At 40.9% G+C, this 22,958-nt stretch overlaps 1 protein-coding gene across 3 annotated transcripts in view; it reads left to right on the forward strand.

The window, feature by feature from the left end:
• The window catches only part of adamts17 (ADAM metallopeptidase with thrombospondin type 1 motif, 17), a 135,511-nt gene that overhangs the window by 43,159 nt on the left and 69,394 nt on the right, over positions 1-22,958 (forward strand). For all 3 annotated transcript variants that reach the window (XM_023393247.2, XM_087170156.1, XM_087170155.1), the window contains exon 7: positions 4,117-4,160. In XM_023393247.2, the coding sequence (XP_023249015.1) occupies positions 4,117-4,160 (44 nt within the window). The remainder of the gene's footprint in view (positions 1-4,116; positions 4,161-22,958) is intronic.

Below are 22,958 nucleotides of genomic sequence, written 5' to 3' on the forward strand. Positions count from 1 at the left end.
AGATATTTATATATTTTCACAATTGAGTGTGTGGACCACCTCTTTACCTCTTTACCGGCCCCTTTACAACCACCATTGCCAGGTCAGGGCCAGGTTCTGGTCGTTCCAAAAACCTATAACAATTAACTCAATACTCAAAATTTACACAGCATCACATTTCATCAATCACACACATGTTGACAACCAGGTCTTGTTGAGGTCTGGTTCCCAGAGGCCGACCTGCAGCTGTTCACACCTAGCTGAGGACTCCCACATGTCAGTGGGAGCCTCTCCTCCTCCACTGTTGCAGCTGTGGTGCTAGCAAACTCAGCATTGCCCACGGTCGTAAAAACCTGTGGCTTTAAATGTTTATGACTCCAGAGTTTTCCCCCCGCACCTGGCCTATCATCTGGCAGGGGAGTGGTGTAGTTGGAGTGTTTTGATAAGCGCGGCCAGTTACGCTTAATCACAACAGATTAAAGCCGTGAAGTACTGTGTGTTACCTTGAAGGCCACACATGAAAAAACGCAGGATTGTCTGTCACAAAAGTTGAACCAGGTTCAACGCAGTGTCACATTACGTTGATTAACTGTGGAACTGCAGATTGAACAGGGCCAGATTCAGAATGCTACATAGCGCTCACAATTGCTGCAATGGCTGGTGTGTAGGGAAGGTGGCATTTAACAGAATACATAAATGTGTCCCTGGCTTATCCCTGTCTTTGAAGAGATCAAGGGCTTGGTGCCATGACCAAATCAGTGAAATGAGAGCTTGGAGCTAACTTACATACTTTCTTACATCTACTTACATCACTATATGCATGTGTTTCCATTTACACCATATATGCCAAGGGCAGAACCCTGGCAATATAAAACACTTCTTTGTTGTGACAATGTTGAAGTCCACTTTTAACTATATCTGAATATTGCATTTTAAATAGAAAATATAGTCCAGACATTGACGAGGTTAGAAATAATGATTTTTATTTGAAATAATAATTTTCTCCTTCAAACTTTGCTTTCGTCAAAGAATGCTCTATTTGCAGCAATTACAGCATTGCAGACCTTTGGCATTCTAGCTGTTAATTTGTTGAAGTAATCCGGAGAAATTTCACCCCACGCTTCCAGAAGCCCCTCCCACAAGTTGGATTGGCTTGATGGGCACTTCTTGCGTACCAGCTGCTCCCACAACAGCTTAATGGGGTTGAGATTAGGTGTCTGCGCTGGCCACTCCATTACAGATAGAATACCGGCTGCCTGCTTCTTCGCTAAATAGTTCTTGCATAATTTGGAGGTGTGCTTTGGGTCATTGTCCTGTTGTAGGAGGAAATTGGCTCCAATCAAGCGCTGTCCACAGGGTATGGCATGGTGTTGCAAAATGGAGTGATAGCCTTCCTTATTCAAAATCCCTTTTACCTTGTACAAATCTCCCACTTTACCAGCACCAAAGCAACCCCAGACCATCACATTACCTCCACCATGCTTGACAGATGGCGTCAGGCACTCTTCCAGCATCTTTTCAGTTGTTCTGCGTCTCACAAATGTTCTTCTGTGTGATCCAAACACCTCAAACTTCGATTCGTCTGTCCATAACACTTTTTTCCAATCCTCCTCTGTCCAATATCTGTGTTCTTTTGCCCATATTAATCTTTTCCTTTTATTGGCCAGTCTCAGATATGGCTTTTTCTTTGCCACTCTGCCCTGAAGGCCAGCATCCCGGAGTCGCCTCTTCACTGTAGACGTTGACACTGGCGTTTTGTGGGCACTATTTAATGAAGCTGCTGGTTGAGGACCTGTGAGGCGGCTATTTCTCAAACTAGAGACTCTAATGTATTTGTCTTCTTGCTCAGTTGTGCAGCAGGGCTTCCCACTTCTCTTTCTACTCTGGTTAGAGCCTGTTTGTGCTGTTCTCTGAAGGGAGTAGTACACACCGTTGTAGGAAATCTTCAGTTTCTTGGCAATTTCTCGCATGGAAAAGCCTTCATTTCTAAGAACAAGAATAGACTGTCGAGTTTCATATCGACACCCTCTTAAAATAATGGCCTAAGTCATTTTTTCAGGTTTTTCAGGAAACACAAAAAACTCAACAAAAGAGTCACACTTTTGACATAGGCCATTATACAACCGGGGGTAGAATTGCATGTTCCCCTCAACTGAGGATTCAGGCGATTTTACCAGAGGTGGCCAGCATCATGAGGGGGTGATTTAGGCAAAAAAAACATTTTTGTCAAAACATGACTTAGGCCATTATTTTAGGAAGGTGACGATATGAAAGTTCTCTTTTTCTAGCCATTTTGAGAGTTTAATCGAACCCACAAATGTGATACTCCAGATTCTCAACTAACTCAAAGGAAGGTCAGTTTTATAGCTTCTCTAACCAGCAAAACTGTTTTCAGCTGTGCTAACATAATTGCACAAGGGTTTTCAAGGGGTGTCTAATCATCAATTAGCCTTCTAACGCAATTAGCAAACACAATGTACCATTAGAACACTGGAGTGATGGTTGCTGGAAATGGGCCTCTATACACCTATGTAGATATTGCATTAAAAACCAGACGTTTGCAGCTAGAATAGTCATTTACCACATTAACAATGTTTAAAGTGTATTTCTGATTAGTTTAATGTTATCTTCATTGAAAAAACAGTGCTTTTCTTTCAAAAATAAGGAAATTTCTAAGTGACCCCAAACTTTTGAACAGTAGTGTATATATATATATATGTATATGATAATCAAATGTCAGCATTCTAGAAAATCTCAGTTGTCTGCTACTGTGGTGAAAGGAAGGACTGACATTATTGTATAACCTTTTTAAATGAGTATTAGTAGCAACCTCCATTTGGGGGGTGAAGTGTTCATTGAAAGCATCTTAGCTAGTGAGTTTTACTATTTCCCATCCGGGACCAGAACTTTAAATGAAGGTAGTGAACTCTCTACAGAAGTCTGGACTGGGCTGAATTAAGTTCTACAGCAACTTGTGAAACCAGTGATGTGTTCATACTTATATTTCTAATCCCTTATTACATTAAATGACATTAAAGAAGCTATTTGTAAGTTTTGCTATTGCTACATAGCTAACATTAGCATTAACAGCTGTTTACCTACAAGTCTGGGAGAAACGTGAGTTCAGCATCAAACTTAATTCCTTTACTCACCAACAGCTGTCTCCGTAGGTGGAAGCAATCACCAATGTTGACTCTTGTATCATCATCGTCTTTTCTTGCTAACTAGCTAGCCCAGGCACCGTCTCATCACTTTCCGATAGCGACTCACTGTAGCCTCCAATCTGCCTTGAAGATTTAGCAAAACTACGAAGCTCTTGTCAAGCAACAGTCACCGCCACCCGCTTTCGGCAGGGAATTATGTTTGGCGATTTGTAGCCCCTTTAAAACTGCAGGCCACAGGACTAATTTAACCTTATTTCCCAACAGTACCTTCAAGAAACCTGCACTTATGGGTCCTCCATGGTTACTTTAACCCCCCCAAAATATCTGGAGAACGATGAAAGTTCCTGTAACGACGTAACTAAGACCAACATCTTTTAGCCAATAGGAAGACTGTACATGTCAAGAAAACTTTCCTGGGGAATTTTACCTTATAAATGTATGAATGTTCCTTTACCATTGGTTTTGGTCTTTACCTGAAGAGTCAAGGATAACCTTGCTCTGAAGTGCGATTCAGTCGAGAAGAAGAAGAAGAAGTGGGAGTCTCCCATAATCAAAATTTTAAGTGTAACTGGGAGCCCAAAGCTACTCTTCTCTCTTTTGGGTCTTGTTTTTCCATTCTTCACACAACCACCTCTGACACTGTCAGTGTTTACAACTGTAAATATGTTTACAACACTGTGAATGTTTTCCAGGAGAGACTGTTGGAAAAGTTTTTGCTGTTGTACCCATATTTCGAAACGATTATTGCGTCTCGCCCTTCTCTATGACAGCTGGCTTTCACCACACCTTCCAGCGTGGTTGTTCAGAACAGCTATAAACACTATTTTTCCATTCCATATAGTTGGTTACCTGGTTGTTTTTCAGCATAACCCTTGCCCGAGAGTCTTGTCTGTGTGGGTGGATTCTACATGAATGGTTGTCTAATTTTCAATAGATAGACAGTAAAATAAACTCTGCCTTTTTTCCTTTTCAGGACAGATTTCTGCGTTCATAAAGACGAACCCTGTGATACTGTGGGTGAGTACAATTATGTATCACGCTCTCTAACACACATGCACACACACACACTCACTTTCTCACTTTCCTATTCACTTTAATGGAAAAGTGGTTTCAGACTTTTGGGCGCTACTGTAGATGCAGGTCTGATCTGCAGTTGATGGAAGTGCTTGTTTTGTGGCTGGTATTGTATTGAACTTGTGAGTCTGTGTGTGTGTGTCATCATGGTAAAATGTGTTCCTGGAGACGCCTACCACAGCAGGAAGTACCACAGAGGTGGTTTTGAGTAGTTTGGCAGGTCGATATGTCTCTGTCTGTCTGTGGACAGATCTTTGTCGGTGCAATAATATCACATCCTGCGAGATACATTCACAAGACATAACAGGTGTGTAGCTGAAATAAAGATGAAGGCTGAGCTCTAGGATGGGTGGGGTCCAACCCATGAAAACTGAATACTCATGTCATAAACTCATGGGTCAGAATGTCAACATGCCGATGGGTATCATGTCTGGTGTGGTCCCATTGCAAGATGGTCTTTAGATTGAGGTTATAGCTGTTAAAACTTGGTTTAATCATCCACCCTAGTTTTGTGTCTGCATATTAATGTTGCACTACATCCACCTTCGCTGCTGCCATGCAAGAGTTATCACACAGCAGCTAGATTCAAACTGTTTAACCTTAAGCCAGCACATATTTTCAGACAGTCTCTCCTGGAAGTCCTTCATAGTGTTGCACTTGGTTGTTCACACAAAGACTGTCAGACACAGCAGCTTTGTCACCTCCACACTGTGTAAGCAGAGTTATCTAACACTTGGTATCCATGTGAAGGCTGGTCTTTTTATTTATTTCCCTTTTGTTTTGTTTTTTTTTGCTTTTTCCCCACGAGGCTTCTTTTATTTATTCCATGGTGACACTTGATTGTCAATCAACCTCTTGGGGCAGGATCAACAATTCTAATCTGTCATTTGTCACAGAAACAGACAAAATGAGAAAATGATCTATCTATATTAGTATGTGTTCACTGCACACTCAGCTTGCAGTAACCGAGACCTGACTCAGGACTCAAGTAGGACAGGCTCCATATTATAGTCAGTCTAACTGGGTCCAGGTTCTCTTGTCACAAATATCTAGTCTGCATGTTAGTAAGCTACTATCAGCTGATAATGTGGTGCGTTGGAATCATTGCTGATGGGAAATATGTTTTTTACGTCGTACCTCTGACCACAGCAATTTTCATTGAGGTCAGACGTGAGCTTGTACCTGTGAACCACATTCAGCAGTGAGGTCCTGAAGTGCACCTGTGCAGCACAACAATGCAGTAACATTGCAGGGTGTTGCAAAAGCTGTGTTGTGTTGGAAGGTTCAACATTTTGCTGGATAAACCTGAATTTATTTGCCAGAGCTCGGCTCTGCACCTCTGTGCTGTCAACACAGTGGCCTTATTGAAATGAATGGACTGCAATAAGTCTGAACGTAGACTCCCATTGAACATATATTCAAAAAGTTTATTGGCGACATATTTCATGATGAGGCAACTTAAAGCAGTTGTTGGTTCAGAAAAGATTGTGGCTTGAAGAACATTACGGGACATGTTGACATTTTCAGAGTTTAATCAAAACCATCAACACAAATCAAGTCTTTCAGTATCATATACCCAACAACGCGTTGGATGCGGGATGTGAACTCTGCTCTCTGTTGTCCTAAACTTTGAGTTTCAAACCATCCACAACCTGTTTAGTAACATCACTTTTCCTGGATTGGAAACAAATGTACCAGTGAATGTGATCCAGGCAGCAATTATGTTTCTTCTAAAAGGTACGTGGCAAAAGAAATTAGTAGCATGTAAATATTCTTTATAGGAGCCAGGGTTGCTGAAGAATGGTCGACTCTGTGCAGTCCTGTTCCTTTTCCTACATGGATTTCTTCTGCGTCTGTGAACCTCTCTGTTTCAGTATTATGTAATGTTGGACCACTTCCATTCACAGTTGTGATTTATGCCCTTCGAAGTCAAAGAATTGGCCTCAGGCCATAAAAGCCAAAGCAGTTTTCTTTTGTGCTTGTTTCCCTATTTGACCATATGAGCTCAGAGCGTGTATTCTTTTTTTGGCTCAGAGTATTTAGTTTAACAAAGGGCACAAACTTTCCTTGCAGTGTAGATGATGTTGAGACAGAATGAAAGTAGTAAAGAATTCAGAAAATCAGAGGAATAGTGCAAAGACTTTATCCGAGTCAGACAGTGTAATATACTGCCACCTGAGTTCCTCAAAGAGCAGGAAAGCCTTAGAAGTTTTGTCACAGGGAAGCCTTGTCATATAAAATACACCTTTGATCAGAGTCCAGTAAATCTACTGATTTTCATACGAGGAGGAATTCCCCTTTTCAAATAGGAAGTGTGAATGTTTCCACACTCACAGTGTCTAAAGCTGAAATTAAGAGAGGGCCCCCTGACACTTTTAATCTCTTTTTATGAGGAGAAGCTCTGTGTATGTGTGTGCGTGCATGCATGTGTATGCACTAGTTGAAGTGTTTGAGTATGTTGCATGTGTGACTGGCTGTCTGGTTTCCTGTCTGGCCTCATAGTTTCAATTGCTGCTCTGTTGCCAGGAGTCATCAAGCTTCATATCACGTTCAAAGGAATTTAGATGAATTTGCATGTTGGGTATTTATTGTAAATAAAGATTTCTTGATGGAAAGTTGTGTGGCTCTAGGTTTGGGTATTTTGGGATATTTATATATACTTAAATAGTGTTTTTTCATGTGACAACATGTGGTATAGCCACACACATTCTCATCATAGTTTAGTGTAATGGCAGATAAAGCTGCCTCCCTGTCCAATTAAAGAGCCATCTCACAGTGGATAAGGGTCAGGTGGAAGAAGCATTAGGATGAGAAAATGAGCAGGGATCTCTCTTCCAGGATGGGCTGTATAGAGCACCATAGAAAAATGTACCAGTATGAAGAGTATCACCTGGGAGGGCGTCAAGCAACAACCAGGTGCCATCAAACAGACCATGTCTCTTAAATCATCAATTAAAATCTCCCCTCCCTCCTGTTGGTGCCCATGTCAGGGTGGAAAAGTGCACAACTTTATCATTTTGGATTCCTCAGTAAAGGAGTTTGGTGAGAAACTGGACCCAACTTTGAACTGAGAAGTCTAATCAGCAAAAACAAGTGCTACTTTGGGCATTGCACCACGGATGGATTCTGAGACAATCTTGCCATGTCCCACCAGAGTGACATGAAGATCAAAAGCACGTCTCCTGGGAATGGTTGTTGTTTCGATGTAACTTTCGGCGGCTGCTCATGTCTCTAGAGCAGTAGTGTCCACCTGTGGGCCACAGCAGGTATTGTAAGTGAGTCAACAAATCATTTGAAAAATAGTTCAAATTTGTTTTTTTATGGGATTTTTGCCTTTATTAAAGCCGCAAGACAGGATGGGGAGAGAGAGAGGGGGGATGACATGCGGCAGAGGTATCGAACCCAGGCTGTTGCGGTTAGGACTAAGCCTAAATGCTATGTCTACTACCAAGTGAGCCACAGAGGCGAGGTATTAAGGCCTATCACTGTCATTGAATTGAATGGCTCCCCAGAAACAGCACCTGTACTTTGGGAGACAGCAAAAGCAGTTCTCAGAGGGCTCACCATCTCATATTCTACAGAGAAGAAAAATAATGAACAATAGATGCAACAAGACACACACATGCAATAAGATATGCAACAAAACAAAGAAAATGTACCAATTATAGTAATCAAAGATCCACATGAAAATATAATTTATGGCCCAATAGACATAAACTGTATCCTGACAATAAATCACCTGGTTCAGATCTCATACAGTTCTACAAACGGTTTTGGCAACTCACATCTTCAGAATGGTTAACATAATTAAAACACCAGGAAATATACCACCACACATGAATACCGCTTTCATTTCATTTGACATACAGTAACTTGTTTGAGGAAAGATCTTGGTTTGGGTTAAAATTACAATTTTCTTTACTGTGAGGAGACCATTGTCGTTATAATTTCAGTAATAACTACATGGACTTACCAGTCTAGAAGAAAGGTTGAGAGTTCAGCATCAAACTTCTTTCCTTCACTCACCAACAGCTGTCTCCAGAGGTGGAAACAAACACCAATGTTAACTCTTGTCTATCACGTCTTTTCTTCCACTGAAGTTAGCATACTAACCGGCTAGCCCCGGCCCGTCTTGTCACATTCTGATAGTGACTCACTGTAGCCTTCCAGTCTGCCCTGAAGATGTAGTGCTGCTCAGAGGACATATTATAATGTCTTGTCTTGTAAAAACAACGATGGCTGAAGCTGGTGTGAAGCAACAATCACCACCACACGCAAGAGCCATGTTTGGTGGTCAAATAGCACCTTTAAGGTGAGGAATGATAATGGTAAAAAAAACAAAAAACAAAAAAAAAACTGATAAAGTTTGTCCTTTGTGACCGATGGACAAGACTCATTCCCACAGCCACTTGAGATCTTTGTCACCTTCATGTATCATGTAATTACATCCTCCAAAATGACACATGTACAGTTGGATGAACACCTCTCTAAAACAGTTTCACCAAAAACTGAACATTATAACCTTCACAAAGGTAGGGCTTATTGCAGGACTGTTGTATTAGTTTCAGCTGGGTCTACCTAATAAACTGGCACTGAGTGTATATGTTTTGGGGCTATTGGACAAAAACATAGCTTTAAAAAGATAAAATGGAATTGTTCAGAGGTTCTTTTTCATTTGAAGGCTTAACACATTTCCCAAAATGCATCCAGCATACAGTGTTTAGTATCTTGGGGCTTGAACAAATAGGTTTGAACAAAACTTTTCTTCTTAATATACATTTGTAATGATGGATCCACTGGCAGGACTGGCAAGGTAAGAGTTGAGAGGCTTTTCCATAGACTACCAGTGTTGTATTGTTCAGTTACACAGTAAATAGCCATGTAATTACTAAGGAAAGGCCGTCATATGAGAGGTGGATGAACCTCACTGTACAGGCTCTGGTTGGCTCCATAGTCTTACCCTACATAGCACTACTTTCCACACATTATCACATATTATCAGCATGCACATAGCTATGAGGTAATGGAAGTAGATGCAGACAGAGGCAGCGCTGTGTGTTGGGAGGCATTGTCGCAGCTCCTGGCCATGCCTGGCTCTGCACAGCTCTGCCCTACCATAATACTCTCAACCTCCTAATCTTCCTGCACAATGAGAACACTCCTGCTCTTTGTGCAAGCAGGCCCAAAGTGTGTGACCCACTTTGAGCCTCACTATAATCACAGCGCTCATTAAAGGTCCTGCTTCTAAACCTCTGCCACCAGCGTTTATCCTCCCTGCCTCTCCTCTCCAGGCCGTCTCAGGCTTCCTGTCAGAGGGCGCCCAAACACACAAAGGCCATGGAACTGCATTTGATGAGATTCAAGGGTCCCACAGTTGTTGATCTGTTACAACTGTACAAACATTTCCACTGTACCGTACATAGGGCGATGGGAATGACGAGGCATTTTTTGAATGAATGAACTTTATTTATATAACACCTTCCATGCAAACAGTGCAGCTCAAAATGCTTTCTAAATAAAAAGGTTAAAAAAACCATATACATACAAAAGGCTGGTTTGTGCATATGCTCAAAAAATGATTATAAAATAGCATTAACACAGCCATTGTTACTTTAAAATATCACTTATAAAATAATATAATTATAATTCATATCATATAAAATAAAATATTATAAAATAATGTTTAGATAAATTGAGACAGTCAACTGTTAGTTATAAGCTTGGTTAAAAAGATATGTTTGTAGTTAATGTTTAAAACTGTCCACTAAGTCAGCAAGTCTGATATGTAACGGAGGTTTCCATGATTTTGGGGCATCGCGGCTAAATGCAGCATCCCCAAAGGTTTTTTGTGGCGACCCTGGGAATAGTTAAAGATGCAGCTGTGGAGGATTCGTGGAGGATCGTAGAAAGATATGGAGTCTGTGATATAAGAGGGGATGAAACCATTTAGTGCTTTAAAAACTTTAAAACCAATTCTGTAAGATACAGGGAGCCAACAGGAGCAATACGTTCTCTCGTTTTAGTTTTTGTTAAAACCCTGGTAGCAGCTTTCTGGATGGTCTGTAGTTAAGCAGTAGCTGTTTAGGGTCGGCCAGTATACAGAACATTACAGCAGTCGACATGACTAGAAACAAGAGCATAAACAAGCTTTTCAGCATCTTGCTGGCTCAGTAAGATACAGTGGCTTTTTGTGTTCTCTCATTTGGATATATTTTTATTATTTGAATATATTATTGAAGCAGCACTAATCAATATCTCTATATTAACAGTGGCTCAAATGACTATGAGGCTCAAAGGGTCTTGGTTAAGAAAAGACTTTATCGTTGCAGAGGGAAATGCTGCCTGTACAGTAACACACATTGTTTTCTGTAACTTACTTTCAGTCATTTAACATTTCCAATCTTTGTTGTTTGCTCTAATTTCCTGTGAAGGTTTTTGCATTACAGACACTCTGGACTGATCAGCCAGAGAAACAGCTGTTAGTTTTATTGAGTTGACTCTGAAATGATTTCGCTGGTTGATTAAATAAAGCGTTTCCACCTGATAATTCTGATTAATGCCATATTTCAAATTCAGCTACAGAAGCATCCATTGGTCCTCGCTGACTCTGACCTCAGTTCAGGATATTGTTGTCTTCAGAAGCAGCTGACCTCTCAGCGGCAGGAGGACAAACGGCCTACTGGGTAACATCAGAAGTTTAATGTAGTATAGTATTTAATGTATTTCCCTGTGGGAATGACGTTTCACCAAACTCTCAAGAGGGAGAAAGATGCATGTCAGAGTCAGAGTCAGAGTCAGAGTCAGAGTCAGAGTCAGAGTCAGCGTCAGAGTCAGAGTCAGAGTCAGCGTCACAGTCAGAGTCACAGTCAGAGTCAGAGTCAGAGTCAGAGTCAGCGTCAGAGTCAGAGTCAGAGTCAGCGTCACAGTCAGAGTCACAGTCAGAGTCAGAGTCAGAGTCAGAGTCAGCGTCAGAGTCAGAGTCAGAGTCAGCGTCACAGTCAGAGTCACAGTCAGAGTCACAGTCAGAGTCAGCGTCAGAGTCAGAGTCAGAGTCAGAGTCAGCGTGGCTTTATACATTTGTTAAATGTACAAAAAAAACGAAAGAAATGTGATTTACTTCAGAAGAAGCCCTCGAACACTTTGAAAAACAAATTATGGGACAGGAGGTAGAGTCTAGCAGTGTGACGGTATGTATCGTCCTTCACACATGTGTGTATGTAGATGCATTCTCTTGCTGCACAACAAATCGCCCCATGAGGGACAAATATAATTAAACTTAAAAAAAAAAAAAAAAACTTAAATTGTAAACATGTTTTTTCTGTGGGACGTACATGAGGGAGATCAGAAACACTCCAGAAACACTTCGAAAGTGCTGCCAGAGTGGATTTCCTTTAAAATACATTTGTAGAAAACTCAACTGAATCTCTTTTGATATAGACAAAGATCTTGTTCTAAGGTTCATCCCAGTTCCCTCACATGCATTTTAGTCCCTCCCACTGAAGAGACAACGTGAGGAGAGAAATCATGGAAAAATGTTTTTAGAAAAATGAGACATCATTTCCTCTTGAGCAACACTGCAGCATCTTTTGATGCTTGGAGTTTGTATTTGCCCATAGATGCACTGTCCAAATACCAGTAGATGTCCACAGATACCTTCACCAGCACAGCTGTTTTTTAACTCTCTCTGGATGTTTCCTCTTAAAACTCAGTGTTTAACAAACATCTGCTCTTGCTTAAAAAACCTGCATTGTGTAATTATACTGTAAACGGATCAATTAAACCACTGTGTGATTACATTTAAAACTGCAGTACATTTTTAATTTGCCACGGCATTTGTTGATCTAGTTATTGTGTGCAAATTCATTGTTTGATAATCACGGTTATGATTAGAATGTCTAAAAACCGCAATGATGTGATGCAGTTTCAAATCAGTCTGATCAGCTAGAGTGTCCAGTGGTGAATAGATTTCCAATAGTGGTGCGTGTCAGTCAGCAAAACAGGTTGGTCTCATGTATCCTCAGGGATCCATGGAGTTTCTATAGGGGAGAAACAGACGGACTAAAAGAAGATATTTAAACAAAGACAAACCCCGTTCTCATGTGTCAGCAAACTGATGGAAGTCTGACCCTGAAAAGCCTGGGTGAAGTGTGGTGGTGGGTGGGGCTGGGATGTAAGTAATATTCCTAGTAGTATCTTATTTCCTGTGTTTGCTTTACTGGAGCAGGGATGTAACTGGGAGATTAGGGGGTTGGTGGGATGTTGATGTTGAACGAAGGCCGGATGACTGGAGAGTCACGGTTGACTTCATGGAGTAGCTGCCGACTGGTGGGAGGTGATGCTGTACAAATCAGCTGATTCTCACCCTGTGTGTGTATGTGAGAGGGAGAGAGAGAACCAGAGAGACAAAGAGAGTAGGTTACAACAACACACTCACACAGTGTCTTTGTATGAAGGGCACAAAGAGAGATCACACAACATCTGTGATTTAGAAATGGTTTAAAGCTGGATAAACAGCAGAGCAATATCCATTGCAAGATATACAGGCGGCCTGTGCTGACGAAGGCGGGAAACACAACAAACTTTACCATCCCAGTATACAGAAAGGCAAAGCCTGGGCTCCAGATTGCACAAACTGGCAGCCTAGCTCACAGTCAAGTCTCCTGTGTTAACGTTCAATCCCGAGCGTTGGTTGCTTGTGTCTGCCTTTACGGTCATTATCCAATATGAGGAGCTCAAAAAGAAGCTGGACACAGCATATTTTATAGTTAAAGACATGATGCCAGTCAGAATGGTGGAAAAAACAGGTTTGAAGAGATGAAAGTGGATGATTCAGGTTTAAAGTCCCAGGATGGTAACATGTCTCAAGAGCAGCACTACCACAGCTTTGTGCAGAGTGCAGGGGAAAAGTAACGGTGACGTTATTAAATGCATATATTGATAATTACCAATATCAGTCTATAGGAAATAATATTATGATGGTATTTCTGGCCATAGCGCACAGCCCTACATATTAACCACAACTCGTAGTCTTCCTCAGTGGCAGTGTTGTAGGTGCTGTCACCTGACCTGAGTGTGGGACTTCTGTCATGTCATTACAAGTAGTCTCTGTTAAAAGATGATCTCTGGCATTGGATGTGGATGGCCTCAATGACCTTTGACCTCATCCCAGAGGATGCTGTGAGCGAATTTGGACTGGTGTTCATAGACAGTATGTTTGCAAATATAGTTTGTGTACAAGTTTTACAAGTGTGGTCAGGATTTTGTGTAAATACGTGTGCAAACACTTACATCACTTCATTAGGTAGACGTGTACAATTTAATGCAATCCTTCTTTCAACTACCTTATATTGAAAAGTAAAATGCTCGTTGTTATTTCTGCACGTGCACATGTGATTTTGTGTGTATGTTTATGTGTGCATCACTGTGAGTGCATGTATGAGTGGAGGAGCCCACTAACTTGTGTTTAAATACATGTGTGTGACTGCACGTGTGTATATCTGTGTACAGTACGTCTGTGTAGCATTTTGCATTTGTGTGTAGTGTGTATATAGGTGGGGGAGGTTAGTGTGACATCAAGGTCAGTGGGGTCAATCTATGGTGAACCAGTATTTGCATGCGTTTATGTGCAAGCATGTGTGCATATATGTGTGTGCATGTATGTGTGCGTGAGAGGCTGAACAAAGCGTCTCTTCCAGGCTGACTCAGGCCTGTGTTGTCAGCACTGGGAGCTTCGACTGCCCAGGATTCAGTGGCTCATTGGAAAGCCCTTCATGTTGTAACGGCTAATTAGCGCAAAATAAATGGCTGGCCGAAGCTGCTTGTGGGCAGCACAGTGCTGTGAGTCCAGAGGCCTGATCAGGCTTTGTGGCTCTTTTGAGGCTGTCTGGCTGGATGTGCTGCCAGCTATGTGAGCCAACACATCAGTGTTTGATCAGCCAGCTAGCCCCTAACACCAAGTCAAAACCCAGCACTGATAACCACAGCGCTGTGGATCGCAGCTCTTTGTCTAGGGGCTTTAGCCTCAGAAGTGCTGGCTTCAACGGATCTTTGATGCTGCAGAAAATCTCAGCCACATCTCTGACCTCACTGTGGAACTTCACCACTCAGCTCTGTTTTATTCACATGGGCTTTATAGGGCCGGTTTGGTAAAGACTCGCTCAGTACCAGCGTCCAGTGTCATTTAAGAGGAATCTGATCCGCTAATGAGGACCTCCGTCCATGGACCAAACATGGCGGGTCATTCATTCCAATGAAAGTTTTATGTGCTTTCCTGACTGCTTGGAGACATGAATGACATCAAAACAATATGTGGATGGTGAGTTGGTAGTTTTTAACCGTTTGAACCCAGTTGAACAACAGCAAATGTAAACGGTTCTGCCTATTGCGTGTGAGAGGAAACAAAATTGCTACACAGATTATGCGCACCAGCGTTGGAATGTATTTAATTACTATTCAAATACAGTAATTGCATACAATTTAGAGGCATTTTGTACTTTATATCCATTATTTGCCACTTTATATTTGTACTCTACATTTCAGAGGAAAATATTGTATTTTTTTTATCTGACAGCTATAATTACTTTGTAAGTATAAGTTATTTTGGAGATTAAAATTTTATATAAAAACACACGATAACCTTGTAAAATAGAACACATTGTTAAAACCCTTTTGGCGTGTGATCCATTATAAAGAATCTGTCTTGTTGGGACCCCGAGTTGAATATTGAATATTGAATATTTTGTTTGTGAAAAATGTATTTCTCCTCTCAACTTTTTTCTTGGTTTCATTTAAATTATTTTACAAAATCAGCAAAGATCACAGAAGAGTAGAAAATATTTAACACTAATACAAATATATAAATTTTTGTAGGCGAACTGTTTGTCCTCATATCCAGTTCTTATTAATCACGTCACTAACCCCCAGATTTCTCCTGTGACGCTACACTGCAATAGTTAAAGTTTCAGGCAGTTTAACATGTAGTTATGTATTGATGCATTAAAAAGTTTAACTGTTAAAAGGAGCCATGTATAAGTTTTACTATTGCTACATAGCCAACGTTAGCATTAACAGCTGTTTATTTACCAGTCTAGAGGAAACGCCGGTCTGTGTATACATGGGTGGTGAGGGTTGATGCCAGGTATCGTATCCTCTGTACGGTTTTACTGGTTTTCCTGGCAACCCATCTTCCCCAGAAACGTTCAGCATTAAACGTTGTTCCTTTACTCATGAAGACAGATCTCCAGCAGTGGACACCAACCCTCTTGCTTTGCTTCTATTTCTATCACTTCTTTTCATCTACTGAAGTTAGCATGCTAACCAGCTAGCTCAGACGCGCCCAAATTGTCTGGTCACTTTCCGATACCAAGTCACTGTCACGTCCAGTCTGCTCTAAGGAAGTAGGTCCGCTCAGAGGATGTTTTATTACCTCTTGTATACATGACGATGATGCTCTTTGGAAGACTGGTAAGTAAAAAGCTGCTAATGCTAACGTTGTAACAATAGCAAAACTTACAAATAACTCCTTTAAGCTACTAAAACACTTTGGTTAAGATTGTAGTTTTGGTAAAATATAGGAGGGCTAAACTTTCCCTGTTTCGTGTCATGTTGCACTTATTCTGTTAACTAATATTAACCAATACCACCAACTTTTCCTAACCTGAATCAAGTGTTATGAGTTGCCTAAACAGAACCATAAAAATTTTGAAACCAGGGTCGAGGTGAAAGAGTTTCTACCTGTTCTGAATGAGCACATTCTCTGCTGTTGGTTACCAACATGAAGTATGAGGTGTTCAGTAAGTACTAACTGTGCATTTTTATGTTGGTTTAACTCTGAATATCATGAGGAAGAGATTGGCTTTCTTTCAGATTCTGGAGGATCTGGTGACCTATTTGGTCACTTGCAAATATATATTACAACTGATGCGTCCAATGTAGCGATTACACACGAGGGAGGCTATGACAGCAGACGTTTCATCCTTCATTCACATGTGTAGCTGTTCAGTACAGGTAGAAACACTTTACGTTAGATGTGGTCGACAGTCATCTGACTTTTGGGTCCTGTTGTATGTGTGTGTGTGTGTGTGTGTGTGTGTGTGTGTGTGTGCTCAGACCATTAAAATGATAATGAGAAACAATTGAAATACTGGCATTTTTTTCCATTCTTATGTTTTTCTTTTTCATGTAATTTTAGTAAGAGGCTGCTGCAATGCGCAACTTTCAATGTGATTTTCTTGAATGCACACAGTGCATTTGCTATTCGGCAGGTAAAACCACAGAGTTATAGTTACACTTAGTGACAATGTTATGCAACAACTTTCGTTCAGTCCTTGCAATGTAGCAAATAACATCTCAACAGCATCATGACATTATATCAGCATCTAAAAAATGCATAGTGAATAAGAAAACATGAGCAAAACCATGAGTGATGAGTTTTTTAGTGCTGCTGTTGATTGAAGGTTGGATTTGAAATTAATTTTTTTCCATGCTAGATGCAATCTAAACCTTCTAACTTCTGCTAACAGACAAATTACTACAGGATGGAATTTCAGAAACCACCTGAAACGCCTGCACTGTTTGTAATAATATAAGGAAGAATAGGTTTATTGTGCCCGGCAGAGTGCGGAAATTATTGATCTTATTTTATAATACTAATAATAATGCCACCCGGAGGTGGGGTTGCTGCAGCACCCTCACCAACCTTTACTTCTGGCTTCTGCTCTGGATGAGCGATGCCTCTTTGAATGGTAAATGGCACTTTTCTAGTCCCAATCGCCACTCAACACACTTTACAGTAGAAACCATATTTACCCATTCACACACATTCATATAACGCTTTTCTACCATACAAACACAGTAATAAGTTCACCTGAAGAACACTGTGGCCTTGATACTGTCAAGGGGAAGACACTCTAAAGTATTGTGCCTCTTTCAGCACTGCGGATCTGTCTGTAAGAGGTTCTCACACATGGAAGAAAGAACGCGTGGATTTCCAGACATGCAAACACAGTTGCCAAGACCAATATTCAGTCCAAGCAGTACGACTCACTTTGTGATAGTAAAAGCTAAATATAGGGTTAATTATCAGGGGAGCCTGGGTTATGATAAACAACTAATATATCATAAGATGGAGGCCAGTCATTCAAAAAGAAAAGTGCTTATTTCACCATGAATACTCTTCTCTCACACTCAGCAGGTGTTCCCTGAGTCTTCCCTCTTTATTTGAATGTAAAGATTGAGGATGCTTTCCTGTAATTGTCTCAGATCTTACACATTCTACGCACATAATTGCAGCCTCTGGCTGAGCATGCATGGTTGTAAAACAGCAAACCAGTGAGGAGGAAAAAACATATGTCCGAATCCAGGCCAACATCTGTTTTCATCAGCCCAAAATGTTTGCAGTGAAGAGGGCTCTACCCTGAGCCCAGTCCCATCCAAAACCACCATGTCTGGATTTTACTAAATGGGTCCATTCTGTACAATACTGTGGCAAGAGTAAGGTATGAGAGAGTTTGAGGATCTCAGTTTTGTAAACTACACACTGCAACTGGAACTTTATATATCAGGTTTTCTCCAGTCATTTCAGACTGATGTACGGTGTACATCTACAGTTACAGAAGCAACTGAGACACAAACTGAGGTTCAATATCACCCACTTGTCTAATTAATGATAATAATCATTATTTTTTCATACCTTGTTACTATTATAACATTTTATTATTATACTATTTTATTTATATATCTTTTTTAATTGGGGAAATATTGTGCTAATCAAGAAAAAAAACCAAAAAACACATACAAAGATGACATAGAAGACAAGCGCTAACATATAATATCAATAATGGACAACATACAGACAACAATAACGAGCTGTTATAATGATGTATGTGGGGATGTATGAAAAGAGTCAGGGAGTGGAGGTTAGGTTAGATTGTGTCGATTAAGTAGGGTAAGTGTGGATAGTGTGTGTCTGTGTATGTAGTGATAGTATATTTATTTTATTTTTTACTAAATAGTATGGTAGTAATATAACTGTAATAATACTTATATATAATTAAATATAATATATCAGTGACTATATTGTTCTTTATTTTATTTTTTCTTCCAGTTTTTGAGAAGGAGGAAGTTGTTTCTATGGGAAAGGGAATGACAAAACATTAGTGCTTAAGAAAGGACTGCATAAAGATAATGAATCCAACATGCATACATGTGCACACACAGACAGCTGGCAGATACTGCAGCAGCAGCATTAACATTAGACCGTCCGTACAGATACACAGAGGCACAGTGGTCAGATAACCATAAACAGTCACACAGCTGCAATATCCACTTTAGGTCATGAACATTTAGCAGCTAATCCGCAGCCACATGCTGAATAAACTACGATAAACAACTGCGGGGACAGAGAATATCATTTTATTTCTGACCTGATTGCACATCCACACTGGAATTATTTCAGTATGGTCTAATGATTCAGTCAGTTCTGTTTTGAAGGAGAGAGTGGAGAGACTTCAGTCTGTCACCACTGATGAGCCAGTTCCATCCGGCTGATAGCCGAGGAGCAAGATACCACTGTACAGTTTGTCATGTTGGCAAAGATCTGCAGGACATGATTCATCTTGGAAGATATGTGACTGAAGCATAACGTACAGAGCTGTACAACCTTCCATGAAGTGATAGAAAGCCCCCCCACCCCCCCACCCCTGGTGAAAAGTGGCAGCTTGCAGCTGAATCAGCAGCAACATTTGTCTGTTTACTGGCTGACAGTGTAGCTGTCCTGAATAAACGAATGGCAGCTCAAACTAAGTGCTTTGTTTTTCAAACTTGAAAACTGTTCACAATTCCAGTTCCAGTCACTATGAATGTTATTTTATAGTTATGTCCATGCTCAGAAACAAGCTGACATTATACTTCTCTTCCAGGTAAAAAGAAAACTGATTTCAGTTTGCATTTAAATAATACAGAGCCACACTTGATTTTATGTGTTTTTATTATTGTGATTGGATGTTTATGCCGTTATTTGATAGCACTAATAGAAGAGAAGAGATGAGCGGAGACGATGCAACAAAGGTCCGTCTCTGCTTGTTCTCAAAATAAAATGTGCCCGAGTGCAGACATATTGAACACAACATGTTCTGGAGAGCGGGAGTCTGTTGAGAAGATATAGTGGAGATGTTGCGTACCGCTGCATCACCAACATTCAACCATCCCATCATATACGTACAGACAGGGAGGTGTTGGGCAGTGTGGACATCTTTAGATCTAACACTGACCCTGTTGGCAAGAATTTGTGGAGACATACGTTACCGCTGTGTTCCAGGACTTCCCAGTGCCCTCTGTGTGATCTTCATCAGCCAGGGCCAACATTTTTTCTTCTCTTAACCTGACAGTTGTGTAGAACATTCAACATGTACCGTATATTCTACACTATGCTTATACATGCACAACCTTTATTCTACCTCTGTTCTACCCTTTGCTTACATGGCAGTAGTAGATTAAATCATCTGAGTGAACAAACACAAACATTTGCAAACTCTTTAATTGCAACAGTAATTACTTTTTCAAATGTCACTTCAATTTAAAGTTATAATATGTACCTTAAAATGTCAGAAACAACTGATCACATCACTCCAGGCTAAAAGAATCTCCTGTTTGCACTTGTCAACATTGCTGAGCTGCATATGGTAATCCCAATAGATGTGTTACAATATTACATATTATGTTCCACCTACTCTATTTTTAGAGAGCCTCTGGTCAGGACACACAGACTCACAGCTGCTCTCATACTTCTCTTATATTATATTAGAAAAGAAACATAATGTCACTGTTGAGTAGCTACAACAGAAAACAGTACTTTATGATTCTGTATGATAAATATGGATAAGTCATAAGGTATGTTGGTGACAGATATATTGTTGGTTTCCTTCCAAATACCTACCTACCTACGAACATGTACATGTAAAGGGCATAATCAGTATAGACAATGGGGGTGTCCCGGGGGGGTATAGCAGTTTAAAGTGCTGACAATATAATTGCAGCGTTCCCTGTTTGAGTCTTTCTGTGGACCCCTTCCTCTCCCCAGATTTCCTGTCAACTAATTTCACATGAGTTGTTTTATGTTTTATACACATGCAAATTGAGCCATTGGAAAACCAAGTTTTAATTTGGTGGCGCAATAGACACACTTCCTTATTTTGAAAGAAGCGTGATCCCTCAGGAGCCGCAGGGAACTGTTATTGGTCTGCCTGAAGGCTAATGCATCACGGTGGTTAGGTTACGTTAAAATGTGCTCCGTAATATCCGCAGAAAAGATTTGATAGAGGGGGATAAGAGTGTTTTTTGGCATGTTTGTCTTTAATGGATAGCTGATAGTATAGCCAGGCAGGAAACAAGGGGAGAGAGAGGAGTATGACCTGGAACAAAGGTCCTCAGGGAAAATTATCTTTTCTTAGAGTCCAATGTGTTTTTTTAACAGGAAAAATAATTATACATCGCAGCCTACGCCAAGATTAACTAGAAAAATGTCTGGAAGAATGCTGGAGTTCCAAGGGACATCTGCCAAGTCCTCTTAATGTCATGTTCCTTATCAGCTGTGTTTCTAAGCAGCACAAAAACAGTCCGTGTGTTGTACAGTTCCCTGTTCCGTGGCCTCATGTTTGCTTTACCTCTCTATTCATTCTTGGTCATAGAAGGGTGAGAGCGGACTTCTTCTTTCCTTCATGTATTTCTGACAAGTACAGAAATAATGTTAAATGTTCTTCACCTTCATGTTATGTCGAGCAAAAACAACAAATCAGATGAATCCATTCCAGTAAATTCGTAATTCATAGAACTGGTATGTCTATAAATCACACACTGTAAATGAGACCCAAATCATCTCCGGCACACTCTGTGTTACGCTGCAGATCAGCTGTTGGTGTCATACAGAGCTAAGTGTAGGTGCATTTGTGCGTAGTAGTACGGTAGTTCAGCGGTTGAGAAAAATGGAAGGAAAAGGAAAGGTTGTTCGGTGGCAAGGTGAAGCAGGGAAGATATTCAAAATAGAGCGTACACTTAAACTGCTATTGGCTTTTTTTCTGTGATGTTTTCTCGGCTGACCCCTTCCACAACAGCACATCTCTCAGCCTCTGCTCCGGTGCTGTGGGCGCTGATCCGAATCCACAGCAGGTAATACACTGACTATGTATAAGCCTCACACAAATAACCCAAACCATCACGTTAAGGTGTTATGGGCTTTGGAGCATGCAGTCCAGGAGTGGACCACATCACCCATAGTGCTAGTGATGGAGTATGCCTGGGTTCCCTTTTTCTCCCTCTGTGATGCCAGCACCCAAAGATTAGCCTCAGATCTTGGAAGCTCTGGCCCAGTAAACACTGGCTGGTGATGCTAATCTGAGCGAACTAGAGTGCATTGCTTAACCCCCGTCAGCGGAGGAGACATGCAGGCCAACAGGAATACCAACGGGGCTGGCAAAGGCCCGAAAACCAGTTTACATTCGGGAGACTCCAGGCCAGGCATATCAGCATTTCCACACCTGCTAACACCACACTATCTACCGACGAGGCTGTGCTAATGCTCGTGCTCACAGGCTTGCTGTCGGGCCTGAGACCGATGCTATCTTGCCAATCTTTGTGATCCATGTCAATCAAACATCTGCTCGGCTCACCAGCTGACCTCCAAAAGACCTGCAAAATAAGCAGTGAGGCGGGAAACTACAGGAAGCAATTTACCAATCAAGGCTCGGCACAGTGTGTCCAATTTTTGATTAAATCTACTCTACCCTGCCTTCTTATGTTTGATTTTGTTACATAGGCAAAGGGGAGGTGACATTTCTCCGTTCCAAATGGATTACATTTTCGCCACATTTAGCACCTGAAGGTAATTAGCTTGAAGAGATTGCAGAGTGAAAAAAAAAACACATTCATAGAACATTAACTCTCCCACATTTTCCAGTTGCACAGAAAGAATAGGAAAGATTCAAGTTTCAAGAGAGCAAATGCCATTAGCTCACAAACCCCTTCTCAGGGGCTGCAACCACACCAAGCTAAACCAGAACCATTATTACAATGGCAGTTTTTAAAATTTCACGTTAGTTTTCATCCTGTAACATGCAAAGTGTCAGATGTGTAATATCTTTCACACTTTGATGCATGTGTATGTGCTCTTGCAGAGGCACAGTTGCCTGAAGCACTACATTGTCTCTCTTGTAGAGACACCCTGTCTACAAGAGTGGAACAGCTAACACAAGCCATCGTAATAGTGTAGCTTGTATAGGTAGCGTTAGCTGTAGGGAACGAGAGGTTAATTTGATAAATTAGGCTAGCGGGGCAGCAAACAAGCTACAACGAACACAAAGAAGGTACAAGGTACGAAACCTAATCCCACTACAACTACTCTCTTATCTATCCTGTTGGTTAATGTATGATCACTGGACAATAACGTGGCTATATACAACTTAGTTGGACTACCCAACATGGAATGAAGTAGTTTGTTTTCTTAAACTAAGGCCGAGTCAACAGGGAGTATCACTGTTTGGTAAGACTCGTGGCAGTGAACTGTGTGTTTATGTCAACAAGGAATGGCAATGTCCAAACACTGTTTTAGTGGAGTTTATGATTGTGAGGTGCTGTCTGCTGAGAGAGGTCACTGCAGTTGTTATTGTAGCTCTTTACCATCCACCTAATGCAACAGAGGCACTACGAGAGTTGCACAACAGCATCAACGATCACCAAACAGTACACTCT

Source organism: Seriola lalandi, unplaced genomic scaffold (assembly GCF_002814215.2).
Source record: "Seriola lalandi dorsalis isolate HSWRI2012SDOR001 ecotype SW California unplaced genomic scaffold, Sedor1 jcf7180002054931, whole genome shotgun sequence".
Taxonomy (NCBI): domain Eukaryota; kingdom Metazoa; phylum Chordata; class Actinopteri; order Carangiformes; family Carangidae; genus Seriola; species Seriola lalandi.